This window comes from Microtus pennsylvanicus, chromosome 11 (genome assembly GCF_037038515.1).
Source record: "Microtus pennsylvanicus isolate mMicPen1 chromosome 11, mMicPen1.hap1, whole genome shotgun sequence".
Classification (NCBI taxonomy): domain Eukaryota; kingdom Metazoa; phylum Chordata; class Mammalia; order Rodentia; family Cricetidae; genus Microtus; species Microtus pennsylvanicus.
Genome location: NC_134589.1, coordinates 61,651,070 through 61,666,608, shown reverse-complemented (window position 1 = coordinate 61,666,608; position 15,539 = coordinate 61,651,070). Strand labels below are relative to the sequence as shown.

The window sequence follows — 15,539 nt, the reverse complement described above, 5'->3', positions numbered from 1 at the left end:
AGAACTTAATTTTGAAAGCATTCTTGTCTGCCTGCCAGAGATAGATGCAGTCTCAAGGCTTTATTCCTGCATGTTCTTTGCCACTGTGGGAATGGGTTTCTGCTGGTGTTGGTACTGGACTACTTCTGCACATTAACCCTGTAACTATCCCTTTCTGAATGATTTCGCTGGTTGGTGTTGCTCTTTGAGGACTGTTCTCTGAGGCCCAAGTAGTCCACCTAGTACTGGACTGGATCCTTGTCCCTGATAGGTTAGGGTGACAAGATGTCAGCCATTTTGCATTGAGTGGTAGCCAAGACAAGCCTGTCTCACAGCCAGGCAGTTGAAACCATAAAGTCAGTTCTGGAAACCTTGGTAGGCCTGTAAGAAGCCCCACCTGGGAGGAGCAGCAGCTCTGAACTTTGAATTTACTCTTGAGACTTCAGAGCCTTTGAGGAGTTCTTAGACAGTTCTTAGGCCCGTGTCTGTTAAGTGTGGGAAAGCTGTGGTCCTTACAACACTGTTAGTAACTAACAGAAAATAACCCCATCCCCTGGGAACCCTGGCCCCTCCATCTTCCCTTGTGAGATGTACACCTGTCAGTTCCACCTGAGTGAGGCAGTTTCTGTGACATCTGTTACTTCAGAAACACCAGCTTAGCAACAGAGAACCAGTTAGTTATACAGAAGTTGCCCAAGCCCGTGGTCTCACAGCATCTCTCGGTGTCCATGTCAAGCAGCTATAGCAAGTGCCTCCTATTTTTTATGCTGGCTACTCTGCTTGGAACCCTACAAACCCTTATCATGCATGCCAGCCTGGCCTGGCACAACCCTCCTCCTATTCTGGGGCCTGAAGTCCTCTAGCCAGATACAGTGCTTTCAGACCAAGAAGAAGCAGTAGCCCCGAGGGCAGTGGCTATCCAGATCTTCCTGCAGCAGTCTGGCTGTGCAAGACACCTTGGCTGCACTTCAGCAGCTGCTTAGCTTAACTGCTCTCACAGTCCGCCTCCTTCTCTAGGCCTCTCTAGGCCAGCAGGCTAACCCACACCAGTCTTCTAACAGTTCTGAGCGTGGAGGCAGAGGGCCTAGAAGCCCTCCTAAATCCTGGCTGCCTGCCCTTGGTCTCTTAACTTCCTGAGGAAAAGCCCTCTCAAGGTAGATTGTAGTGATCCCTGAAAAGAGAATTTCCTGGGAGGAACCTTTATCACGTCCCCTTAGCTCCTCACCACTCTTTCAGAACAAATCATGCCATTCTGAGGGAGTAAGGTGTCCCTAGGAGAGCAGGCCTCAGGTTTGGTGAGAAGGTTGGTCCTCCCAGCAGGTTTAAATCAGCTCTCAGACCCCAGGTAGGCAGCCCAAGCCCTTTGCCTAATCCCACCACGGTGACTCCTCAGGCTATGGGGTGATCATGGGTTTTTCTCTTCAGCCATTACCTTGGGGTTTTGCTGCTTTAAATCTTTAGATAATTTTGATTTATCATGATTTGAATTTTAAAAGCAGTCTTTTTCTGTTCATTCATTTCCCAGCCTTGTTTTCTTTCAGGTCTTGCCCTCTCCACCCTCTGCTGTGTCACTGTGGCGTTCGCGCCATCTCCACCTGCTTCGCTTCCATCTCAGCTCCGTCGTCTCAGCCGCAGACCACCTGATGAGGCCGCTGGCCTTTCACATGAAATCAACTGCTTTGTTTTGTTTTGATTTTGATTCCTCTTAATGTTAGCAGAAACTGTTAATTCACGGGCCTTTATCTTGCTAAATTTTGAGCACCCCATGTGGGGTGCAGTGTGTGCGGAGGTGGTGGTTGACGTTTACTGTGTCTGACTCAGGGAGGTTACCACGGTACCATGCTGTATGAGTCCAGTGGTGGGCAGGGCCAGTGCAGGCCCAGTGTGGAAGGGTTCTGTTGCTGCTCCAGCCCACCATGAAGGGGGGTACAAATGGAGCTCAATAGACTGAATCTGTACCCAAAGTCCTATCAGTACTTTGTGAAGGGTGCCTCACATGCCAGCAGGAAGGCTAGCACTGGAGCCCAGTGAGGTAGGCCAGGTGTGCAAGGTGACTACAGGACCCCCTACTGGACTTGAGACCTAGCCCACCTTGGAAACAGGGAGACTCTGGTTTAGCAGCTTCATGTCCTCTTTTGTAGGAGGTCCCAGGTAATTGAGAAATTTGAGGCCTTGGACATTGAAAAGGCAGAGCACATGGAAACCAACATGCTGATTATGACCACTCCATCAAGTGACACTCGTCAGGGCCGCAGTGAGAAACGGGCCATCCCTAGAAAGCGGGTGAGCTCCAGTGTGGGCTAAGTGGGGCCTTTGGCAGCATGGCTTGGGTCTGGGGAACACACTGTCCTACATGCTCTGAGTCCTGCACTTTACCAGGGACATATTTCTTCTGGGTCTCCACTCTTCGTTCTCCACCAGTTAGCCTCTTGAGCACCAGCCTGTCTTCCTCATCTCTCCCTCCTGCAGCATCAGCCTTCTGTGCCACAGGATGCTTCAGTGAGTTTTAGATCCCAGGTGTAACTAGCACAGTTTCTTCCCACTGAGGCCACAGGAACAAAGCCAAATATGACACCTTTCCTTGTTTTGTTTTTGGAATGACCCTCATTCTCTGCTTGGCCTGCAAGGTCCATCAGACCTCAGCCAGACTCCTCCTCCCAGATTCCTCCAGCCTCTTGCCCACCTGCCTCTTCTGTGGCCTGCTGCTGTACCCAAGTCCTTCTTTCCAGTTTCTTTGTTGCTCACGAAATGCCTGCTCTCTTCTGTAATCTGAGAAGCTGCAAAATTGGGTAGGGCCAGGACATTGATGACCAGAAAAGGCTGCTTCACTGACCCAAGTATGCCAGGACATGGGTCATCCCAGAATCTGCTGTGGGGCCTAGACAGAGCACTGCCCCGCTCAAGGAGGGATGAACTACCCAACATGTTGCCCCTATGCCTACCCAAACTATCCTGGGCCATACTGATGGGTGGCTGCTCTCTGCCACAGGACTTTGCCAGTGAAGCCCCCACAGTTCCTCTCTCAGATGCTTGTCCCCTGTCTCCACACCGAAGAGCCAAGTCATTGGACAGGAGGTCCACAGAATCCTCCATGACGGTGAGCCCAGGCTTCGTGCCAAGTTCTCTGGAGATCTGTGCCACTACCACTGCTGCTTCTGGCCACTCTGGGCCACTGTCCATTTATGTCTATATGTCCACACCGGTCCTCCCTCTGTACCACCCTCATGCCTGTGAGTGCCCCACTGGTCTGCAACCCATTGGAAACTGACCGTTCTTCCCCTCCTGGGCCCAACAGGACTGGGGGCGATGTGGCACCCTGAGTAGCACATGGAAGTCTCTGTGCACAGGAGGCTGCTGGGCCAATGCAGGTGTAAAGCCCAAACTTGACTTCTGCTGTCCTGCTTTTGGTGTTTGTTTTTGTTGGCACTTTGGAACAGGAGCAACACTGTACTGACAATTTGTCCCATTTGAGAGTATGTACAGGAATGAAGCTGCAGACAAAGTTCGGCCTGGTTTCTCAACAGTCTACAGCCTCCCCGGAGACAAGGCACACTCACCAGCTCTCATTCCCCAGGCAGAGCAGTTTCTCTGTCAACTCAGCTGGTGGCCACTTTTCCTGGCAACTAACTACCAGAGGCCTGGGGAGAAAAGACCCACAGGGACCAACCTCCACCATTCCTTGAGGCAGGCACAACAGCAGTGACAACCACAGCAGAAAGTTTAAGAGTCTCTCATAGATCCACAGCTCAGCAGGGGAAGCCAGAAAGACAGTGAGCAGGCCTGCATCCCAAGTCTCATGAAGCAGCAACAACTGTGCACAACAAAAAGGGATCTCCTTTTGTACAGGTCTCTGTGCTGGGGCATCCTAAAATGTCTCCATTTCTGTTGATACTTCAAACAATTCTTGTAGAAGGAAGTCTTATGAAGCATGGGTTACAGCAAGGCTCCACAGAGGGATGCCTCATCTACCATGGTCTGTTGGGGCAAGGCAGGAGTCTACTATGGCCTCTCCACAATAGAGCAGGAACTCCCAGGATGCCTGTCCTTATTCTTGTCATTTCTCTGGATCACTCCCTGTCCTTGGAGTAGTAAGAGACATCAAAGCCAGTTTCTGATCAGGACAGCTGTGGAAGACCTAAGCGCTGGGGACCACAGAAGGGGTGGCTGGGGTCTTCAAAGATGTACTATGTAGCAGATGAGAACAGGCTGCTCCTAAGTAGAGCCAGCACCCACTCAGGTCTGCTGGTAGTCCCTGACCTACCTTCCTGTATAGGGAATAAGACTGAACTTCCTCCTGGTAGAGGAGCAGCCTGAAAGTTGGACAAGGTTGCTGCCACTGCTTTCTCCACCCCACGCGTGGTCTGCCTTTCAGGCTTCTGGCCTTCAGTCCTTCTGCAACCTCCGCGGGAGCTTTTGGATTCCCCTTTCAGCTGTTACTGCAGGTGTCCCCCTGTACATTCGGTGCCTGGGAACTCTCCATTGGGGCCTGTTCTGTGCCCCAAGGCAGGATGCACACAAGCCCTGGATAAGCTGGAATAGAGATCTCAGAGCAACCAGGCAGCCTGTGTTCCTGTGCCTAAGTTAAATGAGGCTGTACTTTCTCTTTGTCCCTCAACTCCCTCCTCAGGGACATATGCCTCTGGGCAGCAAAGTTGGGGCAAAAGAGGGGGCAGGCTTATCTGGTAGGTGGTAAAAACTGTTTCTGGTGCTACTTCATCTAGATGAAAACAACCCAGTTGGACATGGTTTGTCCATTACTGGGGACCCATGGTGGTTTCCCTTGAGCTGTTCTTTTTTCTTCCTCAGCCTGACCTACTGAATTTCAAGAAAGGCTGGCTAACCAAGCAGTATGAGGATGGCCAGGTGAGTGTGTGTGTGTGTAAGTGCTGAGGCCTGGAGGACTGGGGAACAAGTGTAAGTCCCAGCTTGTCTTGTCCCTGGCAGGGTCTTTGAGCCTTGATTCATGTCCTTGGACATCCTACAGTACTAGCTCCTAAAAGTTCTTAAGAGTCTAGGTTTCCCCAGAGGCAAGACCAACCAGCATATGGCTATGGGCCAGCTTGAGTATCCATTCAAGGCAGCCATATGGGCAATCACATAGGGCTGCAAAATCCTTGTGTTTGAAAAAACCATCTCAGTTTTAGGGGTGCCATTAAGCCCCGAGAATTGTGAATATTATCAAGTCCAAACAAGAAGAGTCATTTGCAAGCCCCACTTTGACCTGGAGCATATTGGATCCTTGCCTTAGAAGCCCATAAAAACCCCTCTACTATCTTAGCTCTTTTTTGCCTTTGGAGACTATGCCAAAGCATCCCCTCTTTCTCCTTCTTCCACCATATCAAATGCCCTTGGCCTTGCCTGAAGACTCAAGTTCCCTTCCTCAGAGTGAAGATTGGGACTTTAGCAGGTTAGTTTGTACCTGCTGACACAGTGGGGCTCACACATCTGGTCTATCAGCCAAGTGGTTGTGCCTCTCAGCACCCTTTTCACAGCCACCTTTCTGTGTGATAGACCCAGCAGAACTGTCTGCAGCCTCTGAAGTTAGGATGAAGGACTGCAAAGCACCAGTCACCTACCACACCCTGGGCTCAGAGCTGGCCGAGGCCCACAATTCTCCACTGCCTCATTGCTGGAGTGCATCTTAACCAGGGCCTCCCTGAGGTCATGAGTGCATGGCTGCCTGCCAGAACAGTCATCTCTTTGTTGCCTGCTTTACCTGTGCTCTTCAGAGTGCCTAGATTTAGCTGGGGTCAAAGAGGGGTATCAGGTATGTTGCAGAATAGTTGGATGTTTATTTTCTCTCCTTTAGTGGAAGAAACACTGGTTTGTCCTGGCCGATCAGAGCCTGAGATACTACAGGGATTCCGTGGCTGAGGAGGTGAGAAAACTGCAAGGCAAAACTGGTATCTAAATGTACAGGGCTAAAATGTATCTGAAAAGGTGGCCTATTGCCTCAGGTGTCAGAGTCTCAGTGCACACAGTCGATCCAGCTTTGTCCCACTGTAGGCATTGTGGTCATCCTCTGAGGCCTTGAATTGGTTTTTTTGGTGTAGTGGCTTTTGGTCAGTCTCTTTTCTGTATTCTTTCAAGAAAAATTAAGTGGGACTGGAGTGATGGCTCAGCTGTGAGGAGAATTTGTTTTTGTAAAGGATCTAGGTTGGTTTCCAGCACCCACATAGTGGGTCACAACTATCTGTAACTCCAGTTCTAGGGATCTGATGCCTTCTTCTGACCTTCACAGGCTTCAGGTATACATGTTACACACTGGCATACACACATGCAAATAAATACTCATACAAATAAATCCAAAGACTAAATAACTAAAACAATTAAATTAGTACTCAGGGTGAACTCAGGTCTAGTTTTGTCTTTGGTTTTTAGCAAAAGGGTTGTGGTGAATTCAGTCACTGAACAAATTGACTTAGATCTTGTTCTACTTTGTTGTGGTAGAGAAACTTAGATTAAGAAATATTTTCTGTGTCTGTTAAGGCGTAGGGAAAAACACTGTGCCATGGGACATTAGTGGATGCCATAGGACAACTTGTGGGAGTCACTTCCCTCCTTCTATCCATGTGGGTCCTAGGGATGGACTTGGCAGCAGGCGCGTTTATCTGATGAGTCATTTCCCTGCCACCCCTGGAACAACACTAGAAGGGGTGCTTTTCTTCACCTACCAAAAAGTCTTTTGAACAACCTGACAAATCTGTGTTCTGATTTTTCATCTGGCATCCTTCAGAATCGCCCATCTATCTTCAAGAATCTCACAATTGCCATTCTATGCTTGTATAATAGAAAAAGGAAAATAATCTCTTGGGCTGGTTTGTGTATTTAAATTCTTGTCATTAGCCTCCATGGCCTAAGGAGGAAGGCTGTTGGTGAGCTAAGCAGATCCAGATTGTGGACATGGTAAGCTTTGAGCAAAGTGTAACCAGTACTCCAAACTGGATGGTTTGGAGTGAGGGGGTGGTTTGGTTTGGTTTTTCGAGACAGGGTTTCTCTGGGAAGTCCTGACTGTCCTCACTGTAGAACAGACTGGCTTCAAACTCACAGATATCTGCCTGACTTTGTCTCCCAAGTGGTGGGATTAAAGGTGTACGCCACTGCCCGGCTTAAAACTTTATGTTGTCAGAGGCTGTTTGTTCATTTCCCTGCCGCCCAGACTCCAGAAATAATCACACAGAAATCTGTATTAATTGCAATATTGTTTGGCCAATAGCTTAAGCATCTTTCTAGCTAGCTGTTATATTTTAAATTAATACATTCCTATTATTTTATATTTTACTACAAGAGTCATGGCCTACTGGCAAGGTTCCAACTAGCAGCTTGCATCTTTCTCCTCTGGCAGCTCCGTGGCCTCTCATTGACTCTGCCTACTCTCTCTTCTTTCTGCTAGGAACTTCCACCTTGCCTTGTTCTGCTAAGCCACTGGCAAAAACAGCTTCATTCATTAACGAATAAAAGCAAAGCATAGACAGAAGGACTTCCCACACCAACTTTGTTTTTATTGTGCACAGATGTGCTGCAGCATGGATTAATAGAGGTCAGCTTGTAGGATTTAGTTCTGTCCTACCAAGTAGATTCAGGCCTTGCACTCAGGTCATAAGCACCTTTACCTGCCGAAATACCAGCCTCTAGAGTAGGATGTATTGTGAGAGTCAATACTATGCTACTAACAGAACTGTGTTGACATAACACTGATTACACAGAAGCAGAATTACATAAAACAACCAATGCCTTGGCAATAGGCCAAAGTCAAATTGTACCAACAGTCAGTGGGCCTGGCCTGTATTATTACTTTACAGTCAATGATGTCTAAAAACATCAAAATAGGCCATTTTTTTGTTCATTTATTTTGCTATTTATTTATTTGTGACTTTATATATAAGTATATATTTGGGTTTTGTTGTTGGTTTTTTGTTTTGTATTTGTTTGTTTTGATTTTTCGAGACAGGGTTTCTCTGTGTAACTACCCTAGCTATTCTGGAACTCACTTTGTAGACCAAGCTTGCCTTGAACTCACAGAGATCCACTTGCCTCTGCCTCCCAAATGCTGGGTTTAAAGGCATGCACCACCACCGCCCAGCTATCTTTGGTTTTTTACATTTTTATTATTATTTTATTTTTGGTTTTTCAAGACAGGGTTCTCTGTATGTCTAGTCCTGGCTATCCTGGAACTTGCTCTGTAGACCAAGCTGATCTGGAACTCACAGATATCCTCCTCTGCCTTCCAAGTGCTGGATTAAAGATCTGTGCTTGATATTTTTAAGATGCAACCTTTGAATGTCTCATCTCTTTAGTATTCTTTTTTAACTTTTGTTATTACGTGTGTGGTGTGCGTGTGTTTATGATCTGTGTGAGGGTTCACACATGCCACAGCTCTCTTGTAGACATCATAGGATAACTGAAGTCAGCTCTTTCCTGCTGTAAATCTGGGGATGGAACTTGGACCATCAGGCTCATGTGGGAAGCACCTTACTAAGCATCCCGTGCTATCCTGTTTTTATTGTTCTTTAAATGGGAAGTGTCTGTCAGTCACTCAGCTGCTTGCCAAACCTTACGGAAGCATATCTGTACAATTAACTACTTATTTGTAGAAGCAGCTGACAGATAAGCTCTGATCACTCGATTTTGAGGGCTTGGCAAACATTTTCATGAAACTAAACCAGGAATTTATCCCTTCAAGGACAGTTTGTTGCCAATTATGAATAGAGTTTGAGCTTTCAACAACAACAACAACAAAAAACAAAACAATTGGGCTGGAGAGATGGGTCAACAGTTAAGAGAACTTGCTGCTCTTGCAGAGGACTACATGAGGATTCACAACTGCCTGTACCTATAGTTCCAAGGGATCCAGTGCTACTTACTAGTGGGCCCTACGTAGTCTCTGCCACTCAAGACACTGATGCAGGGAGGTCACATGACCCAAGAATTTGAGACCAGCCTAGGCAGTGTACAGAGTCCCAGTATCAAGAAAAGAAAGTGAGAATTGTGACAGGTTCATATTCATAATCTCAACAGCTTCTCTTTATCTGCAAGCTCTGCTGATGAAATAAGCAGTGATTTAACATTTTGCTTCTGCAGAATGAATTGTGAGGTTTCTGTCCTGCCCTGTTTCTGTAGTTGTTAAGTCCCAAAGAAATACACAGAGGTCTACATTAATCATAAACTGATTGGCCTAGTAACTCAGGCTTCTTATTAACTCTTATAACTTATATTAGCCCATAATTCTTGTCTGTGTCAACCACATAGCTTGGTACCCTTTTCAGCAAGGCAGTCACATCTTGCTTGCTCTGTCTGGGTGATGACTGCAGACAGAATATTTCCTCTTCCCAGAATTCTCATTGCTCCGCCTCTACTTCCTGCCTGGCTACTGGCCAATCAGCATTTATTTAAAATACAAATGGCAGGGTACAAACCATTGTCCCACAGCAATTTGAAAGCTATGCTTAGCTTAATATTTTCTGTGAACAATATTTAATGTTACAGAACATGTTTGGCAAAAGGGATGTTGAAAGGATAGAACTGTGGGTTTCAGTGTTAACAGCACAGAATATTCACTGATAGGACTGCAGATTCCACATTGCAGTTAAGCTTTGAGATGTGACTTGATTGTGAAAGACCAGCTAGTTCCTTGAAAATTCTTCCTTTCCCACCTCTGTTAGACCACTCTGTCCTCACTCATGCTAGCCAGAATAAACACAGAAAACTGAATGGAGGCGTACACTAGTCCAGCATCCTTCCCAACATTGGCATGTAGGAGACCTGCAGAGATGAACATTGCCACTCTAACCAGGGGTTCTTAGTCATACTTTGATTTTTCAATCTTATTTTAATGTTAGCATGAAAGGGGTTTAATAAGTAGCTCAAACTAACTTGAAACACACAGTCCTCCTCCCCATCCTCCCAAGTGCTCAAATTGTGGATGTGGACCACCACCCTCAACTTTTATTAAGGTATTCCTTAAGTGAATACATAATGCTTAAAATCTCTAATTTTTGATACAGAAATATCAATAGGTGAGTTCCACTTAAACAAAAGTGTGTTTTAGCTTACTTTTTACTGTAATAATTTTTAAACACCATGACTTACAGCAATTTAGGGAGAACAGGGTTTATTATGTTACGGTCTATAGTCCGTCACAAAGGGAAGTTGGGTCAGAAACGAGGTAGGAACTGAAGCAGAGACTGGAAAAACATTGCTTATTGGCTTGCTCTCTGGCTTACTCTGCTTGGTTTTTTTGTTTGTTTGTTTGGTTTGTTTTTTGGTTGGTTGGTTGGGTTTTTTTTTTATATACTTGTTTTCCAGGATCACCTTCAGGGGTCAAAATGACCATAGTGGACTAGGCCATTCCACACCAATCAAGAAAATATTCCACAAACTTGCCTATAAGCAATCTGATGAGGAAATACCTCAATTAAGGTTCTCTCTTTCAGATGAGATGACTTGGTTTATGTCAAGTTGACAGAAATCCAGCCAGCACAGAGGATCTTGTTACTTATTAAGCATGTAAAAGAATTTTAATGATGGATATTTAGGGAACACTGGTGTGGAATTTCTTTGGCTAGACACACAGGGAAATGGTGGTATAGATATCCCAAGGGAGGGGACTTGGATCTGGTAGTTGTAGGACAATTAGCTAAGGATTAAGCCCTATAAGACATTGAGTGGAAAGCATCACTCACAGAAATGTGATGATTTGGGCATCCTCTCTTCCTGAATTTCTCCCTACCCTTTTTCTCTGCAGGCAGCTGACCTAGATGGAGAAATTGACTTGTCCACCTGTTATGATGTCACCGAGTATCCAGTCCAGAGAAACTATGGCTTTCAGATTCATGTGAGTGTGGGGATGGATAGAGTTGACCAGCAGGGTTATATCTTAACATGTGTGGTGAGCATTCAGTCTTTCCTGTTAGCATGATGTCTCTGTCCTGTGGCTACTGACCTATACTCCTGATACGTGGTGTGGGCAAAAAAATGGATTTCTTCATCTTTCTTTCCAAGGTTTTTGAAAGGCTTTGCTCCAGAAATTGCTCTTTTTCTTTTATTTTTAATGTTGGAGTATAGGGCCACTGGAAGGATGAAGACTATGGGAGTAAAAGATTAAGGGATGCCTAGAATCAGATTAAGGAATTTCTAGGACATTTGCTGTCTACAGTGAGGCTTCACACTTGTTACAGTCAACTGGGTTACTCTCCTTTTATTTGGTATCCATCTCTAAGCCTAGGCTTATGGTTGGTGTTTGTTCTTTCTGATGCAGGAGTCTGCTCCTCATGTCATCTTATCACTATCACTACCAAGGGGAGGGGAGTCCTAGGCTGACCACAAAAATTCTTTCTAGTCATCCAGAATTCTGGGCTTGTAAGACATGTCTAAGGAGCAAGACAAAGCCAGCCCATCCTTTGGGGCAAACCTTTGTATTCCCTCACCAAAACCTTTGAAGCGATGGCAGGTAGAACAGGCTCTAGGATTTGAGCCTGGTGGGTTCACCGGGGCAAAGATCTTTATGGTTTGGGGACTCAACTTATTGCTGACTTAAGGCTGTCTCAAACCCACCAAAGTTGGGACCAATCCACACCCCTAGAGGCCAGGAGGAGCCTAGCACCCATTCCTGGGCAGCTTGACCATGACTCTACTGCATGTACTGGGTGTCTGGGGAAGGATCAAAAGCTGTTCCCATGGTCTGGCTCTTTGCTGCCCAACTGCAGTGTTCTGTTCCTATTCCCTTTGGAGGAGATAGAACATTTCTGGAGTCTGAATGTTGAGATGAACCTCTTATCCAATGAGAGTCCTGACTCTTTCCCCATCTTCATTTTGATTACCAGATATCTCAAGACAATACTTGCACAGTCTGAGAACTCTGCTTTCTTCCCACATTAGCTGGGGTCAGTGATGGGCCTGGTTTCCTACCCTGAGGGTTCAGAAGAGGGTGCCAGTGCAGAGGCTAGGTGATGGGTAGAACCTGAGAATGTTTGTCAGGGCAAATACTGTCCTAAGGTGTGGAAAGCACTGCCTGTTGTAGACACCAGAAATGTGCCTTAGTTAGTAAACTATGTATGGGAGAACTTGCATGAGGGAAGTCCAAGAGGAGGTAGTAGTTGTGTGGTGGGCAAGTAAGGAAGGAGGGGCTGAAGGTGCCAGGGAGGAACTTTGAGTGAGATAAGACCTGAGAGCTCCTGAAACCCATAGTGTGTTGCAGGGTTCCATATACACTACTCACAGACTTCACAGTTAGAGATGGCTCCTCTGCAGTCCTAGCCAGTAGAGGGTTTGGGGAAGTGATGGGTCTTTTGAGAGCATAGACTAGGCAAGTAGCCGTGACACTAAGAAAGCTCACCAGCAAATCTGAGGCCAGACCCTAAAAGCACCTGCATCAAGGGTTGAATGGGCTAGCTTAGAATGTGAATGGAGCCCCATGCTGCTGTGTGCACCATGGTTGTAGTGCATGAAGGGAGGTGAGCCAGGTATGTGACAGCCCACCATGGAGGGAGAGATTGGGTCACAGCACAATGGCCCGCCCATATGTCGTTTGTGGTATTACAACCCATGCCCATTCCATTACCTGCCACCAACCTGTATTGGTTTCATTTTCCTACTAGCTGATTTGCTGGTATGCTACTGATTCCTTTTTCCTGTCTGCTTTCAGTGTCCCCACTGTGAACAGATTCATGCTGACCCCTGTCTAGCCAGTGATGCCCTGTCCCTCCATCACCTTTCCTCTGCCACTACCTTGATTCTCATCACCTAGATGTGACAGGAGTGGTATGGCACATCTTGCTGCCCTTTTAGAGCAGATAAAGACCCAGGCAGTCCCTTTGTCACATTGTACACCTATATTGTGGCTGCAGGATGCTGGGCCTGGCCACCATGCTCCCTGTTCCCAGCTAGTTCTGTGTTCTTGTCCCTAGGGCTAGCAGAGCTTCTTGAGGAAAGGGGCACATGTGATCATCTATCCGTCTGCAGGCTGCTGCTATTGCATAATAGGAGCTAGTGATTGTGTACTGCCTTGTCTAGGGGATACTCAGCTCATCACTGTCCCAAAGTGTGGCCCTATTAGTCTTCCTATCTCAAGCAGATCATATATAGCACTCGTAGGAACGTTGCCTAGTCTAGCTCTTTTTCCTGTGGTATGACCACTGATGGTTAGTATTTTTTGTGTAGACCAAGAAGGGTGAGTTCACCCTGTCAGCCATGACATCTGGCATACGACGGAACTGGATCCAGACCATTATGAAACATGTGCTCCCAGCATCTATCCCAGATGTGACCAGGTAAGATGGAGGTCTTGCTAATTGCCATTCCCTGATGCCTGAGCCCAGCTACACCACAACATGAATTTCTTTCCTCCTTCTGGCCCGTTGTCCACTGGTTACATTTGTACCCTGTGATTCTTTGTTTTCTGCCTCTCCTGACCTGCTGGCCTGGTCAGCCACACAGGTTACCCTCATGCCTATCCTCAGCATGGACGTCTTTGTCAACAGGGTTCAGCCCTCAGGATGGGTTCAGACTCCAATATGGGCCTTTCTCTGGTAGGGTTCCCTGGCTGGGTGGGAGCAGCCTGAGCTGCTCCTAAGTTTTACACTGTAGTTTTGTACTTCCTCAAGAGTACCTGCATCTGTTTTTTTGTGTAATCATGAGAAACTTCTGTCTGAGACTGTAGGTCCTAAAGCCCACATTTAAAAACTCTGTTCTCTCCTGGGTTTACATGCTGTAGTATATATTCCTCAGAACATGATAGATGCCTCCTCTTCTTGCTCTGAAGATTCCAGCTCTACCAATGTTCATCTTCAGGACAGCAGAGATGCTCTATGTGTGCCAAGTTTTACTCTCTCCTTTATCCAGGTTTCATCTTGAATACCTTGCATCTCTCTTGGTTTATGTTGCTGCCAAGTATAGTTTTGGTATCAGAGGTTTGGGTGTATGGTGGTTAAAGGGTACTGGCCTGTGGCAGCATTAGCTATACCTATTCTTGCCTCAAACTTTTGCCTCATTCTGGCTGGTTCTATTTCTTTTTGAATAAGAAGGAAAGGAAACCTGAACTCTTTTCCTCAGCTCCCCTTTCCTACATCTGTTATATGTTCATTTCTTCGCTGTTGGCAATGTGTACTGATTTTTGCTTTTATAGGACTAGTAGATCCTAAAGACCTGCTTTTATATAGGAAATAGTCCTCTGCCATCTCTCAAGAACTGTACTAGGAAGCTGGAGAGATGGTTCAATAGCTAAGAGCACTGGCTGCTCTTTCAGAGGACCGGGTTCAATTCCCAACACTCACATGGTCTCAATTCCAGGAGATCCAGCACCCTATTCTGGCCTCCATAGCCAGTGCATGCGGATGGTGCATGGACATACATGCAGGCAAAATACCTACATACATAAAAGAAAATTAAATATTAGAAATTTTTGCCAGGCAGTGGTGGCACGTGCCTTTAATCCCAGCACTCGGAAGACAGAGGCAGGTATATCTCTGTGAGTTCGAGGCCAGCCTGTTCTGCAAAGGGAGTTCCAGGACAGCCACACATAGAACCCGTCTCAAAAAAAATTATAAGCCAGGCGGTGGTGGCGCACGCCTTTAATCCCAGCACTTGGGAGGCAGAGGCAGGCGGATCTCTGTGAGTTCGAGACCAGCCTGGTCTACAAGAGCTAGTTCCAGGACAGGCTCCAAAACCACAGAGAAACCCTGTCTCGAAAAACCAAAAAAAAAAAAAATTATAAAGAACTGTTGGCAAATGAGCAGTGCCCCACCCCCTACCTCCATAGCTCCTCTAGTCAAGAGAAGAATCTATAATACAAGGCCCCGCAGCAAAGAGAAAAGGGCACATAAGCTGCCCTGCAAAGGCAACAGGCAGACGGAGGGTCATGACTGGAAGAAATCAATGTTGGGGTGTCCAGGGCAGATGCCAAGAATGCTCATACATGCATGTTTATGCTGTGCTCCATGGAAGGACTGAGGCCCAGGTTATGAATGTAGAGACCTGGTGCTCCTCTCTCTTCCATACTGTTGTCTTCTAGAATCTGTTTGTTTGGTTTTGTTGTTGTTGTTGTTGTTGTTTTTCGAGACAGGGTTTCTCTGTGGTTTTGGAGCCTGTCCTGGAACTAACTCTTGTAGACCAGGCTGGTCTCGAACTCACAGAGATCCGCCTGCCTCTGCCTCCCAAGTGCTAGGATTAAAGGCGTGCTCCACCACCGCCCGGCCTCTTCTAGAATCTGCATTACAGTTTACTGTGTCTTCAAGCCTCCACACCCATTTGCTTTTAGCCTATGTTGTTCAGTTTGACTCATGATGATGAAACATGATTTATAACTACAGGACCTCCAGAAAATTTTAGAAGCAAGGACAGCAGTATCAGCGCTGCAAGCTTTGCTCTGCTTCTCTTCTCATTTTTCTCATGTTGCCTGTAGTGAGAACATCTCACAATACTACAAGACTTTGGGGTTAGGGGAGGGTCCCTGTTCCTAAGTGTCAATTTCAATTTCCCATATAGACCGAGACTTCACCAATTTTCTCAGGATTTTAAAAGTTCAGCTATGGGTTGTTTTGGTTTGGTTTTCCCTACACCAAGAT

General features: G+C 46.4%; 1 protein-coding gene across 7 annotated transcripts in view; it reads left to right on the top strand.

The window, feature by feature from the left end:
* Mprip (myosin phosphatase Rho interacting protein) overlaps positions 1–15,539 on the top strand; it is a 126,737-nt gene that overhangs the window by 86,047 nt on the left and 25,151 nt on the right. For 6 of the 7 annotated variants that reach the window (XM_075992362.1, XM_075992364.1, XM_075992365.1 and 3 more), the window contains exons 8-13: positions 2,121–2,262; positions 2,969–3,076; positions 4,786–4,842; positions 5,789–5,857; positions 10,724–10,813; positions 13,138–13,247. In XM_075992362.1, the coding sequence (XP_075848477.1) occupies positions 2,121–2,262; positions 2,969–3,076; positions 4,786–4,842; positions 5,789–5,857; positions 10,724–10,813; positions 13,138–13,247 (576 nt within the window). The remainder of the gene's footprint in view (positions 1–2,120; positions 2,263–2,968; positions 3,077–4,785; positions 4,843–5,788; positions 5,858–10,723; positions 10,814–13,137; positions 13,248–15,539) is intronic. The other variant, XM_075992363.1, reaches the window with a different exon arrangement.